The 24291-nt window shown below is 43.0% G+C and overlaps 1 protein-coding gene across 1 annotated transcript; it reads left to right on the top strand.

Moving 5' to 3' along the window:
- Positions 1–1489: 1489 nt before the first annotated feature.
- LOC126471117 (trichohyalin-like) lies at positions 1490–22429 on the top strand (the record flags this gene model as incomplete). Its single annotated transcript, XM_050099199.1, has 2 exons — positions 1490–1538; positions 21024–22429. Coding segments are annotated over exons 1-2 (1455 nt in total), but the record flags the coding sequence as incomplete, so codon positions are not given.
- Between the last annotated feature and the right edge of the window lie 1862 nt (positions 22430–24291).

The raw sequence follows: 24291 nt of genomic DNA, 5'->3' as shown, positions 1-24291 counted from the left end.
TGCTTACCTTGTGTCTTCTGTAGCTGCTTCATTATCCCCACTGGATTTCTTCTTTGTCAGCAGCAGATTCTAAACTACATGCATTGAACAGTGAATTTCTGGAGTAAAGTGTGGGAATATTTCAACAATACAATAATGGATTTTCAAAATATTGGGATGCCACCTGATTTTTTTTATTACTTCAGTCTCAAAATCCCAAAATGATACATTATAATGAACATTATATAAGAGCCAGTCTACTGTTGAGTTTTACCTCAAAGATCATGGAATCCAATAATCACTCATTGAGTACCATAATAACATGCAACAGCTGCCATCTCACAAATTTTTTGATGTGCAGAAACCCCACACAAATGTTCATGAGGCAGTTTTAATTAACAATTCACTTTTACACTAAACAACATAACATTCTCTGCAGAGATGTATTGCCTCTTGGAAAAGTAGTCGCAGACTGTGTAGTGAGCTGTGACATACTTTCGTGCCTACCACTCAGGGCGCTCTCATGATTTCTGGTAATGTATCAGTGATATATTACATTAAATGAAATCTTTAACTACACTTTGAGTGAAAAAGCAGAGTTATTAAAATCATAATTAGAAAGCCATCAGTGTATATAACGTCATCAGCATGGAACTCTACACAAATATTTAAACAGTAAATATAAATAATCAAAATTATGCATCCGGTGCCAAATAGGTGAAAACCGAGCGAGGTGGCGCAGTGGTTAGACACTGGACTCGCATTCGGGAGGACGACGGTTCAATCCCGCGTCCGGCCATCCTGATTTAGGTTTTCCGTGATTTCCCTAAATCACTCCAGGCAAATGCCGGGATGGTTCCTCTCAAAGGGCACGGCCGACTTCCTTCGCCGTCCGTCCCTAATCCGATGAGACCGATGACCTCGCAGTCTGGTCTCTTTCTCCAAAACAACCAACCAACCAAATAGGTGAAAACTCAGATTTATATGCACGCTTCAGCTCGACTCGGCTTTGTTGTCACACTGTCCTGCCATCTGTCATATGTGGTGTGGGATAGTCTACTGATCTTGCCTTCTCACTAACTTGCAGCAATGTGGCCTTCCATACAATGTATGATGAAACATGAGCTGGAGTGGGGCATATATGCCACAACTTCTTTTGGCATCTATTGGTAAGGTCAGTTGCCCTCTGGTATTTCCAGTGCACCAACAGTATACCAGTGTTATTCGGAAGAGCTGATACTGGATGTTCCTTCACACTGTAAGTAACTGAATAAAATCATATAGACAGTGGTGTCCACCAGTGAGCACCTTCAGAACTTGCAATCATTGTTTTATTAATCAACTACTCCAGGCCCAAAATGCAACTTCCAGCAGTGCAAATTTGTTTGGCAATCCATTGTGTTTATAATGAGCAAACAGGACACATGTCCCACAAAGCAGCAAGTCAGTGCCATAGAAAACATACCCAGACCCGAGTTAACTGTAACCCTTTATGAAATAATCCACTACTATGGCCGTTATATACCTTGCCGAGGCGAACATTGCTCTCATGTTCCAAGGTGAGTGTTAATACTTCTTTTTGTAGTTCCTACATACACTCCTACTGTGCAAGTGGCAGGTGTAAGGCCTTTGGAGTGATCTAATATTCATGTATGTTTCTTGTAGATTTAAACACTGTATGAATACCATGTTTCCATGAGTTCTTTGTTGCTGCGATCCATCAGTTTTCACAAATGTAAAGAAAACTTTCCCTTTAGTTGGTTCTTTTTTCTCTATCAGAGTAGCCCTCTCTTCTGAAGGCCATTCTTAAATGATCAAGCTCATCTTCCAAGTACTGTGGTTCACAGATTCTTTTTGCCCAGTCCCCTAGCATTTGGACCACTCCAATTTTCTGCTTGGGATGATGACTGGAACTTCTGTGAAGATGGGCCCATCTATTTGTAGACTTTATGCCCTAAAGTTCTGCCAGGTTTTCTAAGTACCTGTGCATCCAAAACTGAAATTTGACCTCCTTCCTATGTTTCCAGAGTGAACTTTACACTGAGGTGACAAAAGTCACAGGACAACGATATGCGCATATACAGATGGCGGTATATCACATACACAAGATATAAAAGGCCAGTGCATTGGCAGAGCTGTCATTTTCACTCAGGTTGTTCATGTGAACAGTTTTCTGATGTGATTATGGCCACATGACGGAAATTAAAAGACATTGAACATGGAACGGTACTTGGGAGCTTGATGCACAAGGCAGTTCATTTCAGAAATCATTAGTGAATTCAATATTCTGTGATCCACAGTGTAATAACCACAGAAATCAATGTGGGATGTACAGTGAATCTATCAGTTAGGACAATGTGCCAAAATTTGGCATCAACGGACTGACAGTGGGCGACTGACGCAAATGCCTTTGTTAACAGCATGATATTGCCTACAGCAGGCTTCCTGGGCTCGTGACCACATCAACTGGACCCTACATGACTGGAAGACTGTGGCCTGGTCAGATGAGTCTCGATTTAAGTTGGTAAGGGTTGACGATAGGATTAGAATGTGGTGCAGATCCCATGAAGCCATGGACCCATGTAATCAACAAGGCACTGTGCAAGATGATGGTGGCTCCATAATGGTATGGGCTGTGTTTACATTCTGGGTCCTCTGGTCCAACTGAACTAATCATTGACAGGAAATAGTTATTTTTGGCTACTTGGAGAACATTTGCAGTCATTCATGGACTTCATGTTCCCAAATATGTCATTGGGCCACAATTGTTCACAATTCATTTGAAGAACAATTGGAGCAAATGATTTGGCCACCCACTTCACCTGACATGAATCCCATCGAACATTTATGGGACATAATCTAGAGGCCAGGTCAAGCACAAAATCCTGCACCAGCAACCTTCTGCAGGGGACGTTCAACTACTTGTAGAGCCCATGCCATGTCAAGCCGATGTACTATGCTGGGCAAAAGAATGTCCAACACAAATTAGGAAATATCCCATGAACCATGGACCTTGCCGTTGGTGGGGAGGCTTGCGTGCCTCAACGATACAGATAGCCATACTGTAGGTGCAACCACAATGGAGGGGTATCTGTTGAGAGGCCAGACAAACGTGTAGTTCCTGAAGAGGGGCAGCAGCCTTTTCAGTAGTTGCAGGGGCAACAGTCTGGATGATTGACTGATCTGGCCTTGTAACACTAACCAAAACGGCCTTGCTGTTGGGGTACTGCGAACGGCTGAAAGCAAGGGGAAACTACAGCTGTAATTTTTCCTGAGGGCATGCAGGTTTACTGTATGGTTAAATGATGATGGTGTAATCTTGGGTAAAATATTCCAGAGGTAAAATAGTTCCCCATTCAGATCTCCGGGCGGGGACTACACAAGAGGACGTCGTTATCAGGAGAATGAAAACTGGCATTCTATGGATCGGAGCGTGGAATGTCAGATCCCTTAATCGAGCATGTAGGTTAGAAAATTTAAAAAGGGAAATGGATAGGTTAAAGTTAAATATAGTAGGAATTAGTGAAGTTCGGTGGCAGGAGGAACAAGACTTCTGGTCTGGTGAATACAGGGTTATAAATACAAAATGAAATAGGGGTAATGCAGGAGTAGGTTTAATAAAGAATAAAAAAATAGGAGTGCGAGTAAGCTACCACAAACAGCATAGTGAACGTATTATAGTGGCCAAGATAGACACGAAGCCCATGCCTACTACAGTAGTACAAGTTTATATGCCAACTAGCTCTGCAGATGACGAAGAAATGTATGACGAGATTGAAGAAATTATTCAGGTAGTGAAGTGAGACCAAAATTTAATAGTCATGGGTGACTGGAATTCGACAGTAGGAAAAGGGAGAGAAGGAAACATCGTACGTGAATATGGATTGGGGCTAAGAAATGAAAGTGGAAGCCATCTGTTAGAATTTTGCACAGGGCATAACTTAATCATAGCTAACACTTGGTTCAAGAATCATAAAAGAAGCTTGTATACATGGAAGAATCCTGGAGATACTAAAAGGTATCAGATAGATTATATAATGGTAAGACAGATTTAGGAACCATGTTTTAAATTGTAAGACATTTCCAGGGGCAGATGTGGACTCTGACCACAATCTATTGGTTATGAACTGTAGATTAAAACTGAAGAAATTGCAAAAAGGTGGGAATTTAAGGAGATGGGACCTGGATAAACTGACTAAACCAGAGGTTGTACAGAGTTTCAGGGAGAGCGTAAGGGAACAATTGACAGGAATGGGGGAAAGAAATACAGTAGAAGAAGAATGGGTAGCTCTGAGGGATGAAGTAGTGATGGCAGCAGAGGATGAAGTAGGTAAAAGGATGAGGGCTAGTAGAAATCCTTGGGTAACAGAAGAAATATTGAATTTAATTGATGAAAGGAGAAAATATAAAAATGCAGTAAATGAAGCAAGCAAAAACGAATACAAACGTCTCAAAAATGAGATCGACAGGAGGTGCAAAATGGCTAAGCAGGCATGGCTAGAGGACAAGTGTAAGGATGTAGAGGCTTATCTCACTAGGGGTAAGATAGATACAGCCTACAGGAAAATTTAAGAGACCTTTGGAGAAGAGAGAGCCACTTGTATGAATATCAAGAGCTCAGATGGAAACCCAGTTCTAAGCAAAGAGGGGAAAGCAGAAAGGTGGAAGGAGTATACAGAGGGTCTATACAAGGGCGATGTACTTGAGGACAATACAGGGTGATTCAAAAAGAATACCACAACTTTAGGAATTTAAAACTCTGCAACGACAAAAGGCAGAGCTAAGCACTATCTGTTGGCGAATTAAGGGAGCTATAAAGTTTCATTTAGTTGTACATTTGTTCGCTTGAGGCGCTGTTGACTAGGCGTCAGCGTCAGTTGATGCTAAGATGGCGACAGCTCAACAGAAAGCTTTTTGTGTTATTGAGTACGGCAGAAGTGAATCGACGACAGTTGTTCAGCGTGCATTTCGAACGAAGTATGGTGTTAAACCGCCTGATAGGTGGTGTATTAAACATTGGTATAAACAGTTTACAGAGAATGGGTGTTTGTGCAAAGGGAAAAGTTCTGGACGGCCGAGAACGAGTGATGAAAATGTAGCACGCATCCAGCAAGCATTTGTTCGCAGCCCAGGAAAATCGACTCGCAGAGCTAGCAGAGAGCTGCAAATTCCACAGTCAACTGTATGGAGAGTCCTACGAAAAAGGTTAGTTATGAAACCTTATCGTCTGAAATTGGTTCAAGCACTGTCTGCAGCTGATAAGATTAAAAAAATCGATTTCTGTGATTTTATCCTTGCTCAAATGGAAACAGATGAATCTTTCGTTTCAAAGATTATGTTTAGTGATGAAGCAACTTTCCACACTAACGGGAAAGTCAACTGTCACAATGTCTGTATATGGGGCACTGAGAATCCGCGGGAAACAACTCAGTATGAACGTGACTCACCTAACGTGAACGTTTTCTGTGCCATTTCAGCCAATAAAGTTTTTGGTCCCTTTTTCTTCGAAGGTGCTACTGTAACTGGACTACAATATCTGGAGACGTTAGAGAATTGGCTGTTCCCTCAGCTCGAACAAGAAGCACAACAATTAATATTTCAGCAGGATGGAGCGCCACCACATTGGCACTTATCTGTCCGTAACTACCTGAATGTCAACTACCCTAGGCGATGGATCGGCCGCCAGGCAGCCCGTGACAGAGCACTTCATCACTGGCCTCCAAGAAGCCCTGATCTTACCTCCTGCGATTTTTTCTTATGGGGGTATGTTAAGGATATGGTGTTTCGCCCAACTCTCTCAGCCACCATTGATGATTTGAAACGAGAAATAACAGCAGCTATCCAAACTGTTACGCCTGATATGCTACAGAGAGTGTGGAACGAGTTGGAGTATCGGGTTGATATTGCTCGAGTGTCTGGATGGGGCCATATTTAACATCTCTGAAATTGTTTTTGGGTGAAAAAAAAACCTTTTTAAATACTCTTTGTAATGATGTATAACAGAAGGTTATATTATGTTTCTTTCATTAAATACACATTTTAAAAGTTATGGTATTCTTTTTGAATCACCCTGTATTATGGAAATGGAAGAGGATGTAGATGAAGATGAAATGTGAGATATGATACTGCGTGAAGAGTTTGATAGAGCACTGAAAGACCTGAATCGAAACAAGGCCCGGGAGTAGACAACATTCCATTAGAAATACTGACGGCCTTGGGAGAGCCAGTCCTGACAAAACTACCATCTGGTGAGCAAAATGTATGAGAGAGGCGAAATACCCTCAGACTTCAAGAAGAATATAATAATTCCAATCCCAAAGAAAGCAGGTGTTGACAGATGTGAAAATTACCGAACTATCAGTTTAATAAGTCACAGCTGCAAAATACTAACGCGAATTATTTACAGACGAATGGAAAAACTGGTAGAAGCCGACCTCGGGGAAGATCAGTTTGGATTCCATAGAAATGTTGGAACACGTAAGGCAATACTGACCTTACGACTTATCTTAGAAGAAAGATTAAGGAAAGGCAAACCTACGTTTCTAGCATTTGTAGACTTGGAGAAAGCATTTGACAATGTTGACGGGAATACTCTCTTTCAAATTCTAAAGGTGACAGGAGTAAAATACAGGGAGCGAAAGGCTATTTACAATTTGTACAGAAACCAGATGGCAGTTATCAGAGTCAAGGGCCATGAAAGGGAAGCAGTGGTTGGGAAGGGCGTGAGACAGGATTGTAGCCTCTCCCTGATGTTATTCAATCTGTATATTGAGCAAGCAGTAAAGGAAACAAAAGAAAAATTTGGAGTAGGTATTAAAATCCATGGAGAAGAAATAAAAACTTTGAGGTTCGCCGATGACATTGTAATTCTGTCAGAGACAGCAAAGGACTTGGAAGAGCAGTTGAACGGAATGGACAGTGTCTTGAAAGGAGGATATAAGATGAACATCAACAAAAGCAAAACGAGGATAATGGAATGTAGTCGAATTAAGTCTGTTGATGCTGAGGGAATTAGATTAGGAAATGAGACACAAAGTAGTAAAGGAGTTTTGCTATTTGGGGAGCAAAATAACTGATGATGGTCGGAGTAGAGAGGATATAAAATGTAGACTGGCAATGGGAAGGAAGGCGTTTCTGAAGAAGAGAAATTTGTTAACATCGAGTATAGATTTAAAAGTCAGGAAGTCGTTCCTGAAAGTATTTGTATGGAGTGTAGCCATGTATGGAAGTGAAACATGGACAATAAATAGTTTGGACAAGAAGAGAATAGAAGCTTTCGAAATGTGGTGCTACAGAAGAATGTTGAAGATTGGGTGGGTAGATCGCGTAACTAATGAGGAGGTATTGAATAGGATTGGGGAGAAGAGAAGTTTGTGGCACAACTTGACTAGAAGAAGGGATCGGTTGGTAGGACATGTCCTGAGGCATCAAGGGATCACAAATTTAGCATTGGAGGGCAGCGTGGAAGGTAAAAATCGTAGAGGGAGACCTAGAGATGAATACACTAAGCAGATTCAGAAGGATGTAGGTTGCAGTAGGTACTGGGAGATGAAGGAGCTTGCACAGGATAGATTAGCATGGAGAGCTGCATCAAACCAGTCTCAGGACTGAAGACCACAACCACAACCACAACCACAACAACAACAACAACAACAACAACAACAACAACAACAACCCATGACTTTTGTCATCTCAGTGTATATTAGAATTAGTATTATTCAGGACATTCAGGGACTTCTTTTTCTCCATGAGGCATTATAATAAAAGTATCATCCACATAATGAAACCAGCATGAGGGTTTCTTTTTTTGCCTTCTGAAGGCATCAAATTTTTTCCATTTAAAATGTCTGCCTGATTAGTTGAGTCGTAAAGTATCTGCCTACCATGCAGTGGGCCCCGTTTTAATCTCCATACGGGTTGGAGATTTTCTCTGCTTGTGAAATGGGTGTTGTGCTGTCATCATCATCATCATCATCATCATCAATGATGTGCAAGTCACTCAATGTGGCGTTGTCTGAATGAAGACTTGCACCTGGTGGCCGAACTCCCCCGGAAGGGGCCTTCAGGCAAACAACGCCACACGGTCAGTCATTCCATGTAAAAATTCAAACAACTTTCATTAGGTTTGCCACAAACCATTGTTTCGGACAATGGTTCACAGTTTTATTTGTTGGAAAGTCAACAATTTTGCCAAAGAACTTGGATTCATCATATCCAAATGGCAGTGCTCTCTCCCAGCCAAACAGCAACATGAAACGTTTTGTTCACACTTTTAGGGCTAAGATGTCCAAACTTCATGGTAGGCACAACAGAAATAAATGCTTTGTTGTTGTTTCACATCATTTACCACACTCTGCATTTTCACAATGCTTTGCCAGCATAATTATTACATGGTTGTCATCACCACGCTATACTACATCTGTTTCATCCTAGACAGCCTGCTTCAGGCACCAACTTTGCAGTGAAGTTCTGCACGAAAGACAAAGCTTTCTACTGTGTCTTTACCAAGCATCACAACTGAGAATCCGACATCATCACTGAGACGATTGGCTGAGCTCATTATACCATTCGCAGCCAAACAAGCACTCACCGACAGCACTTAAATCAACCACTTTTTTTATGATTATTGTTATTCTGCTGTAGATTTACATGTTTCAGAAATATTGACAATGTATTACACACAGCACATACTGTGCCACTCCCATCTCCACAGAAAAGCCATTTAAATCAGCCACTGTGAACTGCTCCTACAGATGGCTTGCCCTACGCTGTCAGGCTTGTGCTACCCACACCATTAGAGAATGCCATATTCACATCACCTCACTGGCTGCAATTGTGATTCATCTGCACTTCTTTTTAGGTTGCCACAATCGGCTCTCTGCCTCAGATTATCCTCAGACTGCTCTCTCATCATGCTGAACATATGAATAACAGCACAATGAGAGCTTATGAACTTAACATGATGTCAGTGAGAACTTAACGAACCTGGAAGATACTATTGCTGCTCCAAATTCTACTTAAAATTGATAAATAGTACTAGTGGAGCAGAGAGAGACTGCAGAGACACTCAAGGACACAAAGTTACTTATACTCAATACAGTATGTACTGTAACTTATGATTTACATTTTAATCATTCTACAATGTTTGGTATGTTCTGGAGCATTCATTCATCATGTTACACCAAGTAACACAACACTGTCCATCAGCAGTGCCTGGCCCCAGTGGTGACCTGCCCTACATGAGTGATGCATACTCCTATGTTGGTCCCTTTCCAGTCTAAGGTTGAGATTCAGACCCTTTCGGGGCCAGCTCCAGCAGTGGCACCCCCACATCCGAGGCAGAGATGGCACAAATCTGACTGATTCCACTCCTATTCACCATCTCTGGTGAGAAGAGATGCTGTAGCAACTTGGAGCTATCATAGCTGTTAGAGATGGACCCCTACTTGCAGCCATCACTACTGGTGGCGGCACAATCTACATGGAGTCACCACAAGCCTCACTCTTGGAAGAAGCCACTCCTCTGGGGCACACTGTGCATCACCAGGTGGGGCCCCATAACCAAAGACAGTCTGTAACTATCTCCTACTGTCAAAGGAACCATCTGGCATTTACCTGAAGCAATTTAGGGAAATCACGGAAAACCTAAATCTGGATGGCAAGATGTGGGTTTGAACTGTCGTTCTCCTGAATGTGAGTTCAGTGTGCTAACCACTGGGCCACCTTGCTCGGTTTTCAGAAGGAGATTGTAGATGAATGGGATTTGTGCATTTTCTAACAACAAAGAATGAAACTTGTGGAAAATTTCAAGAATTTAAAAAAACGCTGAAAATCAGCAAGAAAGGAAAGTAAAAACAGTAAGAACAGATAATAAAAAAATTTCTTCCACGAGTTTTGACAGTGTGCTGGAAAAGCCTGGGATTACACATCAAATGACTAATAGCTATACACCAGAACAAAATGGTTCAGCAGAAAGGATGAACAGTACATTTGTACAATAGGCGAGCACAAGTTTAGGGAATAAAACTCCTTATGAACTGTGGACTGAAAAGAACCAAACATCATTCATCTCAAAATAACTGGAAGCAATTTCATGATGCATATTCACAAAGTTAGGAGAACAGAATGGAATAAAAAGACAGCACAAAAGGCTACTGACTTTATGATCCTGAAGCAAATGACGTAGTGATCAGCGGAGAGAAGACTGAAATGGAAAATTTTAATAATGTGGAAACTGAAATAAGGCATTGTGAAGAAATCAGTGGGGGAAGATGATGAAAAAGAAAAGTCTGATCCTGCCAAGAGAACAGTTTCACGATACTTCCCATGACTCAGATAATGATCAAAACTTGTTTCACAAGAAGACGAAGTGAAGGGAATTAGATCACAATGGGAATTCAAACCAAATTGTAGACGTGATGATTATGAGACATTTTTTTGCAGGAACTTCATATGAAATGGACGACCTAACAACTGTGGAGGAAGCACTTTTGCAGATTTGGTACAGAAGAAGGGAAATGAGCTATGGCTGAAGAGAGATAAGCTTTTGGTGACAACAATGCTTCAGAAGTTGCAAAGCTTCCAGAAAGTGTTAGTACTGTGTTCAACAAAACATTCAACAGTGATGGAAAAGTGCAGCATCGTGCAAGGTTAGTGGCAAAAAGATTCACTCCAAAACCTTGAATTGATTATGATTAAACCTTTTCTCCTGTGGTAAGGCATTCTACACTTGGAAACTTCTCATAGCTTTATCTGTTTAACTAGATTTAAACATCACACATCTTGATGTGAAGCAGCTTTTTGAAATAGTACATTCAGAGAGGAAATTCTTTTAAATCAACCTAAAGATTTTAATCTTTGTAGCAATAAAAGGGTTTGTATGTGTTAAGACAATCATCCAGAGTCTTGAAAGAGTAAATCATATTTTAAAGCTTTTAGATTGCTGAAGGTTTAAACTAGAACCTTGCTTGTTTTAAAAAAATAAGGATAAAGGCTCAGTTACTATGATGGTTTTGTATGTTGATGATTCCTGTATTTTTTCAGATGATGTGTGAGACTGAGTTATTGGAACTTAAGCTTATTTTGGAGTTTAAAGTAGAAGATTTAGGAATAGCTAACCATAGTTTAGAGATGGAAATAAAATATGAAAAGATTAACTGAGTTGCTTTAAGTCAACAGAAGTATAATGAACAGCTGTTGGAAAGATTCAGTATAACAAACTGTCAAAACTCTTAGTGAAACTAAACTTGATTTTCTTAGTGAAAAAGAAAATAAGGTTGACTGTGTACCTTCTCAAGCCCTAATACAAAACTTCATGAATTTGTCAATACTTACAAGATTAAATTAAGCCTGTTTAATAATTCATAGTAACTCATAGACTGTGTTAAAGAGAATTGAGATATTTGAAGGAAACTTAGACCTACTGTAAAAAGTTTACAAAAGGAGATTTAGAATTATGTGGCTCTGCAAATGTAATATGGGCAAACCATACACTGATTTTATTTTTAAATTGCATCACTCTATAGTTTCAATGCAAAATGTTAAGCAAAAAACTGCTCTTTTTAGCACAGAGGACAAGTATGTGACTATTCCTGAGGCTTGTAGAGAGACCACTTATTTCAGAAATAATACAGTAAAAGATAAGCTACGAGTATCAACTTTATATAATGAAAGAGTGCATTAAATTTATTTGTTGATCTTTCAAACCATAAAAGGTCAAAGCATATTGATGTTTGACACCAGTTTATAAGAGAAGCTGTATCCAACAAAGTTATAAAACAAACCATTTTACTTACAGACAAATGGTATGCCAGCAGATATAATGACAAACGCATTAGGAAAGGAGAAACAACATGAATTCATGGATTGTATGGGTCTATGTATTTTTAAGAGGATCATTTGAATGTATGAAGTGGGTGTGCTGATCTTAACCAAAGCATTCAAATAAATATCTGTTGTGTCTGTGACCCATAATCTTTTGTATCTCTTTCTTTTATATACAAGTATCTTTGCTTTGCTCACATTTTGTGTGTGCTACATGTCATGTCTGTTCATTGGCTATCATGTAGCACTGAGCGCAGTGGAATGTTCAAGTTTTTTTTTAATATTAAATGGTCTAATAAAGTATTAAGTAATATGTCTATCAGTGGTCTCAGTACATGCAGATAACTGGTTGAACCAGAATGGGACAAAACACTAACACACACAACTCAGAATTTTTTTGTAATGTTTTGCAATACCATTGCCTCCATACCTGTACATGTCAGTCTGCTTGATACAATCTGGAACGAGACTCATCCAACCAGGCAACAGGTTTCCAGTCATCAACAGTCCAATGTCAGTGTTGACGAGCACAGGTGAGGCGTAAAGCTTTGTCGTGCAGTCATCAAGGGTAAATGAGTGGGCCTTCGGCTCCAAAAGCCCATATTGATGTTTTGATGAATGGTTCGCACACTGACACTTGTCGATGGCCCAGCACTGAAAACTGCAACAATTTGTGGAAGGGTTGCACTTCTGTCATGTTTAACGATTCTCTTCAATCACTGCTGGTCCCATTCTTGCAGCAACTTCTTTGTGCCGCAGCAATGTTGGAGATTTGATGTTTTATTCGATTCCTGATATTCATGGTACACTCATGAAATGGTCACACAGAAAATCCCCATGTCATCTCTACCTTGGAGATGCAGTGTCCCAGTGCTCGTGCACAGACTATAACACCACATGCAAATTCATTTAAATCTTGATAACATGTCATTGTAGCAGCAGTAACTGATCTAACAACTGTACCAGACACTTGCTTTATATAGGTATTGCTGACCACAGCACCATATTCTCCCTGTTTACGCATCTCTGTATTTGAACATGCATTTCTACACGTTTCTTTGGTGCTTCAGTGTGTATCAAACAAGGAAAGTATTTGAGCTCAAACAAACCTATGTATACCACAATCATGTGAGGGATCATTTACAAGTCCCTTGTTGCACTGGTAATGTTCATTTATCTTCAAACCTTGGGAGTCATCCACCAGAAGTCATTGACTTTCGACTTTCATCTGCTGCAAAGCTAGTTGAGACGGTGCAGCGTGCATGTGAAGATGCGTTTTGTAAAGTTATTTGTATAGTGAAGCGTCAGATGCTTCAGCGATTGGTAGGTAACATGGTTAATATACTGTGATTGGTTGAGATGATGATACGATTAATTCTTCTTCGTGAAGGAGGAATTGGTGCAGAAGATGGCTCATTTGCACCTTTTCTGGCATCTGCTATAGTGCAAAAATATTATCATCAGTTAGAAGCGGATACTGTTTTAACATTAACACACAATTATGATGATAAAATGAACATCTCTCTGCAAGCAGTAGTGATACATCAAGTTCGAGAAGAGGCGATGAAAGCAGTGATAAGGAATTCCAACTTCCTCCTGATAAGTTTTAAATCAAATACGTCTTCACGGTGTTTGACAACAACACAATAGAGAACAAATACAATGATTATCGCATCAGAGGTTTCAACACATGTGACAAGCTCTTGAGAAGATACCCTAAACTGAAGGCATATGAAAAGCATACTGGAGTACAGAGCAAAGGACAGAGAAGGCAATACAGTTTTCGAAGGAAATTTTACATTGCAGTTCAGTATCACCAAGCAACATGTAATGGTGAAGTTTGCTGAAGTGCAAGAATGAGGTTATTCTAGTCATTCTGCAAGCCAACTTTGGTGTGTGCTGGAAGGTACTTTCTGTACCACTGGCACTAATGCCTTTTCCTGTTCCAGTTGTGGATAGTTCACGTGAAGAATGATTGCTAGTCAACCTCTGTGGGGGTGCGAATCTCGCAAATTTTCTCTACGTGGTATCTTTGCAAGATATACGTAGGAGGAAACAATTAACTTATTGACTCTTCTAGGAACATATGTTCTTGGAACGTTAACAAGAAACCACACTGTGACGCAGAACACCTATCATGAAATGTGTGCCTTTGGAGTTCATTTGTCATATCTGTAATGCTTTTGTGCTTACTAAATGAACGTGTAACTAAATGCACTGCTCTTCTTCGGAACTTCTCCATTTCCTCTATCAGTCCTATCTGGTCATTAATGGCATTTAAACACTGGGCATTGGTTATAGCCAGAAATCTCAACATCACTAATTTGAGAAAGGAGTTTAGAGTAACATCACCCCATACAATTATGCTCCAAATGCAAAAAGGTAATGGTAACGAAGAGGAGATGATTCAAAGTACAAGTTGTTGAAGTCAATGTGTGCATCATGACAGAAAACACACAAATGGATTCTGTATGAAATTCTAATCAGAAACAATTCAACTATGAGCTCTTTCTGAGAGAATACTATCCATAAAAGAGAAGAGAAACATTGCATCAGTTAACAGTGGAGCACACAGCTACACAATGTTGCTTTATCTATGGATAGACAACTGGCAGACAAATTCTATTATATGCTTCCAAGATGCAAATAGAAAGTTTGGACCCCCATGTGTCGAAGGAAATAGAAAGCTTGCCCTGAAAATGTCTTTCTACATGTCAGTGTGAGCAGGAAGATTGCAAAAGAACATGTGAAGACATTTTCCTGTCAGTTTTGAATCCATAATTGCCAACAAAGGCACTAGAACATTTTGACTCCTGGTCTGGACATACGAATGAAATATTACAACTGGATGCCTCTGGAGTTTTAAAAATTATTTCAGCCAAAACTACATAATATGCACAACCTCTGGACACATTTCTCCAGGCAATATAAATTATAACAAGAGAATAGACTTTCATAAACTACGAATAGGAATGTGGGTAAGCTACTACCAACAGCAGAGTGAACGCATTATTGTGGCCAAGATCAACACGAAGCCCACGCCTACTACAGTAGTACAAGTTTATATGCCAACTAGCTCTGCAGATGACGAAGAAATTGAAGAAATGAATGACAAAATAAAAGAAATTAATCAAATAGTGAAGGGAGCCGAAAATTTAATAGTCATGGGTGACTGGAATCCAGTAGCAGGAAAAGGGAGGGAAGGAAATGTAGGTGAATATGGAATGGGGCTAAAAAATGAAAAAGGAAGCCACCTGGTAGAATTTTGCACAGAGCACAACTTAATCATAGCTAACACTTGGTTCAAGAATCATAAAATAAGCTTGTATACATGGAAGAAGCCTGGAGATACTGAGATTTCAGACAGATTATATAATGGTAAGACAGAGATTTAGGAACCAGGTTTTAAATTGTAAGACATTTCCAGGGGCAGATGTGCACTGACCACAATCTACTGGTTATGAACTGTAGATTAAAACTGAAGAAACTGCAAAAAGGTGGGAATTTAAGGAGTTGGGACCTGGATAAACTGACTAGACCAGAGGTTTTTTGTTTTGTTTTGGTTTTAGGGCGCAAAACTGCTATGGTCATTAGCGCCCGGTCCATGACTTAGGAAACAGTAAAAAACCGAAATCGAAAACCAGCAGCAATGGGAACGAAAGTCATAAAATTGGAGAAACTAAAAGCAGAAGGAAGGCTTAAAAATCCACTACAGAATGGGGTTGGTTGTCCACAAAAATAGCTTCAAATGACTGACGTCATTTCACTGGCACTAATAAACTCGAGAACGCGATCGGCTGAGCACGTGTCATCTGCTAAAATCGACGATATATCAAGCGATAGCTGTAGACGGGAGCGTAACGGATTAAAAAGGGGCACTCAATTAAAAGGTGTCTTACCGTCCACAGCTGAGAGCAGTGGGGACAGAGTGGGGGAGGATCGCCGCTTAAAAGACATCGATGGCTAAAAAGACAGTGCCCTATCCGGAGTCTAGTTAAAATTACCTCCTCCCGAGGACGCGTTCGGGAGGAAGAGGTCCAAGCACAAGGAAGAGCTTTCACGTCCCGCAATTTATTATGGGGAAGTGTCGACCAATGTGCGTGCCATAAATGAACGACACGACGACATAAAACGCTCCGTAGATCGGCGAAGGGAATCGATTGAATAGCTGGCCGAAGAAGAGAGACTGCAGCCTTGGCTGCAATAGCGGCCGCCTCATTTCCACAGATACCAACGTGTCCCGGGAGCCAGAGGAACGCCACCGAGACGCCCCCCAGGTGGAGCAAGCGCAGACAGTCCTGAATCCGGTGGGCCACAGGGTGCACAGAATAAAGAGCTTGGAGACTGAGGAGAGAGCCGAGAGAATCTGAGCAGATAACGTACTGTATCCGCTGATGGCAGCGGATGTAGTGGACAGCCTGGAGAACAGCGTAAAGCTCCGCAGTATAAACCGAACACTGGTCGGGAAGCCGAAAGTGATTTGGGGTGTCGCCAACATTATAGGCACTCCCTACACCTAACGATGTTTTCGAGCCGTCGGTGTAAATAAATGTGGCGTCCGTCATTTGTGCACATAGAGCAGAAAATGCCCGACGATAAACAAGTGAAGGGGTACCATCCTTGGGAAATTGACAAAGGTCACAGAGCAGGCTGATCCGGGGACGGAGCCAAGGCGGTGCTGTACCCCAAGTTGTCAAGAAGGTTTTAGGAAAGCGGAAGGAAAGAGAATGGAGCAGTTGACGGAAGCGGACTACCGGTGGTAGTAGGGAGGAGGGGCAGCCTGCATACCCTACATCAAAGGAGGTGTCGAAAAAAATGTCATGGGCTGGATTAGCAGGCATGGAAGACAGATGGCTAACATAACGACTCAGAAGGACTGCTCGCTGATTGGACAGCGGAGGTTCACCAGGCTCAGCATAAAGGCTTTCCACAGGGCTGGTGTAAAAAGCTCCAGACACTAAACGTAATCCACGGTAGTGGATAGAGTCGAGACGCCGAAGAATAGACAGCCGAGCAGAGGAGTATACTATGCTTCCGTAGTCCAATTTTGAGCGCACTAAGGCGCGATAGAGGCGGAGAAGGACCACTCGGTCCGCTCCCCAGGACACGGAGGGTGTTGAGGGATCGCAGACAGCGAGCCGAAAGATAGGAAACGTGGGAGGACCAGCACAGTTTTCTGTCAAACATAAGACCCAAGAATTTAGCAACGTCTGAAAACAGAAGGTTGACAGGACCTAGATGTAAGGAGGGCGGAAGAAACTCCTTACGTCACCAAAAATTAACACAAATGGTCTTACTGGGAGAAAAACGGAAGCCAGTTTCGATGCTCCAAGAGTGGAGGCGATCGAGACATCCTTGAAGACGTCGTTCAAGAAGGCGGGTCCGTTGAGAGCTGTAGTAGATCGCAAAATCGTCCACAAAGAGGGAGCCCTAGACATCAGGAAGGAGACAATCCATAATTGGATTTATGGCAATGGCAAACAGTACAACACTCAGCACGGAGCCCTGGGGTACCCAGTTTTCTTGGGAGAAAGTACGGGAGAGAGTAGTGTTCACCCGCACCCTAAATGTGCGCTCTGCCATAAATTCGCGAAGAAAAAGGGGCAGCCGACCTCGAAAGCCCCACGAGAACAGTGTGCGGAGGATGCCTGTCCTCCAACAGGTATCGTATGCTCTATCCAGATCAAAAATTATTGCTACTGTTTGGCGTTTCCAGAGAAAATTGTTCACGATATAAGTGGAGAGAGCAACAAGATGGTCAACTGCAGAACGATGCTTTCAGAATCCGCATTGGGCAGGTGTTAAAAGACTGCGAGATTCCAGCCACCACGCTAAACGGTAATTCACCATACGCTCCAAAACCTTACAGACACTACTCGTGAGAGAAATGGGGCGATAGCTAGAGGGGAGATGTTTGTCCTTTCCAGGTTTCGGAACGGGAACGACGATAGCTTCCCGCCATCGTCTGGGAAAAGTACTGTCGGTCCAAATTCGATTATAAAGGCGAAGGAGGTAACGCAGACTATGGGTTGATAAATGCAGCAACATTTGGACGTGGATACCATCCAGTCCTGGGGCGGAGGAGCGAGAAGAAGAGAGTGCATGTTGTAGTTCCCGCATGGAGAAAACAGTATTGTAGCTTTCGCGATCTTGAGAGGAGAAAGCAAGAGGTCGCACTTCCGCTGCACGTTTCTTCGGGAGAAACGCTAGCGAGTAATTTGAAGTTCTCGAAATCTCAGCGAAGTGCTGACCCAACGTGTTAGAAATTGCGACCGGGTCCACTAATGTATCATGCACGACAGTGAGCCCAGAGACCGGGGAGAAACTAGGCGCGCCTGAGAACCGTCGAAGCCGACTCCAAACTTCCGGGGAGGGAGTGAAGGTGTTAAATGAGCTAATGAAGAATTTCCAGCTTGCCTTCTTGCTATCGCGGATGACACGATGGCATCGCGCATGGAACTGTTTATAGCGGATACAGTTGGCCAAAGTAGGATGGTGGCGGAAAACGCGGAGAGCACGTCGCCGCTCACGTAGTGCATCACGGCATGCCTCGTTCCACCAAGGAACTGGCGGGTACCGGGGCAATTCGGAGGTGTGTGGTATTGAACGTTCCGCAGCTGTAAGAATAACCGCGGTAATATGTGACCTCATCGTCGACGCTGGGAAAGTGACGGTCATCGAATGTCGCTAGAGACGAAAATAGTGTCCAATCAGCTTGGGCAAACTTCCAGCGTCGCGGGCGCATATATGGCAGTTGAGGCTGCAGTCTAAGGACACATGGAAAGTGGTCACTCGAGTGTGTATCATCAAGGGCGAACCATTCGAAGTGCCGAGCTAGCGGAACAGTACCGACCGCAAGGTCCAAATGAGATAAATTTGTCGTGGAGGCAGACAAAAATGTAGGGACCCCAGTGTTGAGGCAAACTAGATCTGCTTGGTGGAAGACGTCTAGCAATAGTGAGCCACGTGGACAATGATGTGGAGATCCCCAAAGCGGGTGGTGGGCATTGAAGTCCCCAACCAGCAAATAGAGGGGGGGAGGGAGGGGGGGGTGGAAGCTGAGGAGATCAGCTCGTGCCATTGGTGTGGACGATGGAATGTATACAGTACGAAGAGAGAAGTGTATCCGGAAAGGGAAAGACGGACGGCGACAGCTTGGAAGGAAGTGTTTGAGTGGATTGGGTGATAATGGAGAGTATCATGGAGAAGAATCACGAGTCCTCCATGTGCTGGAGTGCCTTCAACAGAGGGGAGATCATATCGGACTGAAAATGAGGGAGAACGAAGCGGTCATGGGGACGCAGCTTTGTTTCCTGAAGACAGAAGATGACCGGCGAGTAGGATCTTAAGAGGATCGACAATTCATCCCGATTGGCTCGAATGCCGCGGATATTCCAGTGGGTAATGGACATAGGGTGAACAGAAAATGGAGGAATGTGACCAAGGTTGCTGTCAACTCAACGACTGCTCAAAGCTTGCGACCGACAGCATGGAATGGCATTCAGCCGAAGGCAGAAGATCCTGATCCATAGGTTGTTCAGGAGCAGCTCCTGCCACCAGCGATCGGCCGGTTGATTGGCCGCCAGCAGTGCGCCTCGGCGACACAGAAGACAGCCGATGGCGATTTCTGCCAGGTGGTGCTGTAGATGGGACACGCCTTGGCGGAGAAGGAGAGGAACTGGGTTTCTTTGTAGCCTTCTTGGAAGTATAATGTTTAGATGAAGGAGGAACCGATGGTTGGGAAGTTGCGGTACGTAAAAACTCTTCACGAGTATGCTCTTTTTTCGAAGTCTTGGTGTCTGACTTATGCTCGAGATTTAGCAGAACCCGACGAAGGGTGAGCCAGAGAGTGGGCAGGCGAAAGTGGTGAGGTTGAACGGGCGATCTTTGCGCTGGCTGATCTGACGACCGTGGCACTAAAGGTGAGGTCGCAAGTCTGCGTGGCCGCCTCCTTTGTTGGCTGAGGAGAAGCAAGGACAGTGCTGTATTTTCCTGTCTGAGGCACGGTGGGTTGTCGACTGGCAAACAATTTTCGAGCAGCAAATGTCGACACCTTTTCCTTCACTCTGATTTCCTGGATGAGCTTTTCGTTTTTAAAAATGGGGCAATCTCTAGAGGAAGCAGCGTGGTCACCCATACAGTTCATGCAGCGAGGGGATGGAGGTGGACAAGCACCCTCATGGGCATCCTTGCCACATGTAACACATTTGGCCGGATTGGAACAGGACTGGCTGGTGTGATTCAACCGCTGACACCGATAGCAACGCGTAGGGTTTGGGACGTAAAGGCGAACGGAAATTATCACATAGCCTGCTTTGATTTTCGATGGGAGTTGAACTTTGTCAAATGTCAAGAAGACAGTGCTGGTTGGAATGATGTGTCAACCCTTTTCATAACTCTACGAACAGCCGTTACGCCCTGGTCAGACAGGTAGTGCTGCATTTCTTCATCAGACAATCCATCGAGGGAGCATGTATCAACGACTCCACGCGAGGAATTTAAAGTGCGGTGCGCTTCAACCCGGACAGGGAAGGTGTGGAGCAGTGAAGTACGCAGCAATTTTTGTGCCTGGAGGGCACTGACTGTTTCTAACAACAAGGTGCCATTCCGTAATCTGGAACAAGACTTTACAGGACCTGCAGTTGCGTCGACACCTTTCTGAATAATGAAAGGGTTGACCGTGGAGAAGTCGTGACCTTCGTCAGACCGAGAAACAACAAGGAACTGTGGCAACGATGGAAGAACTGTCTGTGGCTGAGACTCAGTGAACTTACGCTTGTGGGCAGACATAGTGGAAGGTGAGGAAACAATTGCGGAAGAATCCCCCATGATTACCGGCGTCTCCGATGGCGCGCTCCTGCCTTGTGGGGGCCCTCTCTGGGGGCACTCCCGCCTTAGCTGATTGTTCACACCTCAGGTCACACCTCCCGACAAATGGACGGAGGGACCAATCGGCACTATCGGAAGGTATCAGCTCGGGTAATCACCCCTCCCTGGGACTGGCCGTTACCAGGGGGTACGTACGTGTTCTACCTGTCTACCCGGGGCGGGGAATTACGCATTACCCCATCACCGGCTACGCACAAAAATGCGTGGGTCGGCCTTCAGATACTCACAGGGAGGAAGAAAGAGAAAGGGAAAGACAAAGAAAGGGAAAGGAAAGAGGAGAGGTCTCAAACGCCGCAGCAGAGAAAAGGGTAAAGAGAAGAGGCAAGGAAAAGAGAAGAGAAGAGAAGAGAAGAGGCAAGGAAAAGAGAAGAGAAGAGAAGAGAAGAGGCAAGGAAAAGAGAAGAGAAGAGAAGAGAAGAGGCAAGGAAAAGAGAAGAGAAGAGAAGAGAAGAGGCAAGGAAAAGAGAAGAGAAGAGAAGAGGCAAGGAAAAGAGAAGAGAAGAGAAGAGGCAAGGAAAAGAGAAGAGAAGAGAAGAGGCAAGGAAAAGAGAAGAGAAGAGAAGAGGCAAGGAAAAGAGAAGAGAAGAGAAGAGGCAAGGAAAAGAGAAGAGAAGAGAAGAGGCAAGGAAAAGAGAAGAGAAGAGAAGAGGCAAGGAAAAGAGAAGAGAAGAGAAGAGGCAAGGAAAAGAGAAGAGAAGAGAAGAGGCAAGGAAAAGAGAAGAGAAGAGAAGAGGCAAGGAAAAGAGAAGAGAAGAGAAGAGGCAAGGAAAAGAGAAGAGAAGAGAAGAGGCAAGGAAAAGAGAAGAGAAGAGAAGAGGCAAGGAAAAGAGAAGAGAAGAGAAGAGGCAAGGAAAAGAGAAGAGAAGAGAAGAGGCAAGGAAAAGAGAAGAGAAGAGAAGAGGCAAGGAAAAGAGAAGAGAAGAGAAGAGAAGAGGCAAGGAAAAGAGAAGAGAAGAGAAGAGGCAAGGAAAAGAGAAGAGAAGAGAAGAGGCAAGGAAAAGAGAAGAGAAGAGAAGAGGCAAGGAAAAGAGAAGAGAAGAGAAGAGGCAAGGAAAAGAGAAGAGAAGAGAAGAGGCAAGGAAAAGAGAAGAGAAGAGAAGAGGCAAGGAAAAGAGAAGAGAAGAGGCAAGGAAAAGAGAAGAGAAGAGGCAAGGAAAAGAGAAGAGAAGAGGCAAGGAAAAGAGAAGAGAAGAGGCAAGGAAAAGAGAAGAGAAGAGGCAAGGAAAAGAGAAGAGAAGAGGCAAGGAAAAGAGAAGAGGCAAGGAAAAGAGAAGAGGCAAGGAAAAGAGAAGAGGCAAGGAAAAGAGAAGAGGCAAGGAAAAGAGAAGAGGCAAGGAAAAGAGAAGAGGCAAGGAAAAGAGAAGAGGCAAGGAAAAGAGAAGAGGCAAGGAAAAGAGAAGAGGCAAGGAAAAGAGAAGAGGCAAGGAAAAGAGAAGAGGCAAGGAAAAGAGAAGAGGCAAGGAAAAGAGAAGAGGCAAGGAAAAGAGAAGAGGCAAGGAAAAGAGAAGAGGCAAGGAAAAGAGAAGAGGCAAGGAAAAGAGAAGAGGCAAGGAAAAGAGAAGAGGCAAGGAAAAGAGAAGAGGCAAGGAAAAGAGAAGAGGCAAGGAAAAGAGAAGGACAAAGGAAGGATGAAGACATACAAGCAGAGAAGGCGAAGAATGCGGCACATTTACGAGCGTCCGTCTCCGGACGTAGGCACAAACCATACTCCCAGAGGGGGAGAAAGGCAAGGAAAGAGCCAGAGGTGAGGGGAGGAGGGGCGAAGATGGGGGAGAGGGAAGGATGCGGAAAAGGAAGGTATGCAGCCCGGAAAGGAAGGAGGGCCACATTAGCTCGGGGTCCCGCGCTCGCTACGCACGTATCCACAAAAGAGTTGTGGACCCCCTGGGGGGAGACCAGAGGTTGTACAGCGTTTCAGGGAGAGCGTAAGGGAACAAATGGCAGGAATTGGGGAAAGAAATACAGTAGAAGAAGAATGGGTAGCTTTGAGGGATGAAGTACTGAAGGCAGCAGAGGATGAAGTAGGTAAAAAGACGAGGGCTAGTAGAAATCCTTGGATAACAGAAGAAATATTTAATTTAATTGATGAAAGGAGAAAATATAAAAATGCAGTAAATGAAGCAAGCAAAAACGAATACAAACGTCTCAAAAATGAGATCGACAGGAGGTGTAAAATGGCTAAGCAGGGATGGCTAGAGGACAAATGTAAGGATGTAGAGGCTTATCTCACTAGGCGTAAGATACAGCCTACAGGAAAATTTAAGAGACCTTTGGAGAAAAGAGAACCACTTGTATGAATATCAAGAGCTCAGATGGAAACCCAGTTCTAAGCAAAGAAGGGAAAGCAGAAAGGTGGAAGGAGTATATAGAGGGTCTATACAGAGGCGATGTTTTTGAGGACAATATTATGGAAATGGAAGAGGATGTAGATGAAGATGAAATGGGAGATATGATACTGCGTGAAGAGTTTGACAGAGCACTGAAATACCTAAGTTGAAACAAGGCCCCGGGAGTAGACAACATTCCATTAGAACTACTGACGGCCTTGGGAGAGCCAGTCCTGACAAAACTACCATCTGGTGAGCAAGATGTATGAGACAGGCGAAATAACCTCAGACTTCAAGAAGAATATAATAATTCCAATCCCAAAGAAAGCCGTTGACAGGTGTGAAAATTACCCAACTATCAGTTTAATAAGCCACAGCTGCAAAATACAAACGCGAATTCTTTACAGACGAATGGAAGAACTAGTAGAAGCCTACCTAGGGGAACATCAGTTTGGATTCCGTAGAAATACTGGAACACCTGAGGCAATACTGACCCTACAACTTATCTTAGAAGCTAGATTAAGGAAAGGCAAACCTACATTTCTAGCATTTGTAGACTTAGAGAAAGCTTTTGACAATGTCGAGTGGAATACTCTCTTTCAAATTCTGAAGGTGGCAGGGGTAAAATACAGGGAACAAAAGGCTATTTACAATTTGTATAGAAACCAAATGGTAGTTGTAAGAGTCGAGGGGCATGAAAGGGGAGCAGTGGTTGGGAAGGGAGTGAGACAGGGTTGTAGCCTATCCCCAATGTTATTCAATCTGTATATTGAGCAAGCAGTGAAGGAAACAAAAGAAAAATTTGGAGTAGGTATTAAAATCCATGGAGAAGAAATAAAAACTTTTATGTTCACCGATGACATTGTAATTCTGTCAGAGACAGCAAAGGACTTGGATGAGCAGTTGAACGGAATGGACAGTGTCTTGAAAGGAGGATATAAGATGAACATCAACAAAAGCAAAATGAGGATAATGGAATGTAGTCAGATTAAATCGGGTGATGCTGAGGGAATTAGATTAGGAAATGAGACACTTAAAGTAGTAAAGGAGTTTTGCTATTTAGGGAGTAAAATAACTGATGATGGTCGAAGTACAGAGGATATAAAATGTAGACTGGCAATGGCAAGGAAATCGTTTCTGAAGAAGAGAAATTTGTTAACATCGAGTATAGATTTCAATGTCAGGAAGCCGTTTCTGAAAGTATTTGTATGGAGTGTAGCCATGTATGGAAGTGAAACATCGATGATAAATAGTCTGGACAAGAAGAGAATAG

The sequence above is a fragment of the Schistocerca serialis genome, chromosome 3 (genome assembly GCF_023864345.2).
Source record: "Schistocerca serialis cubense isolate TAMUIC-IGC-003099 chromosome 3, iqSchSeri2.2, whole genome shotgun sequence".
In the NCBI taxonomy this organism is placed as follows: Eukaryota; Metazoa; Arthropoda; class Insecta; order Orthoptera; family Acrididae; genus Schistocerca; species Schistocerca serialis.
The sequence above is the reverse complement of the archived record's forward strand: the minus strand, read 5'-3'. Positions and strand labels throughout refer to the sequence as shown.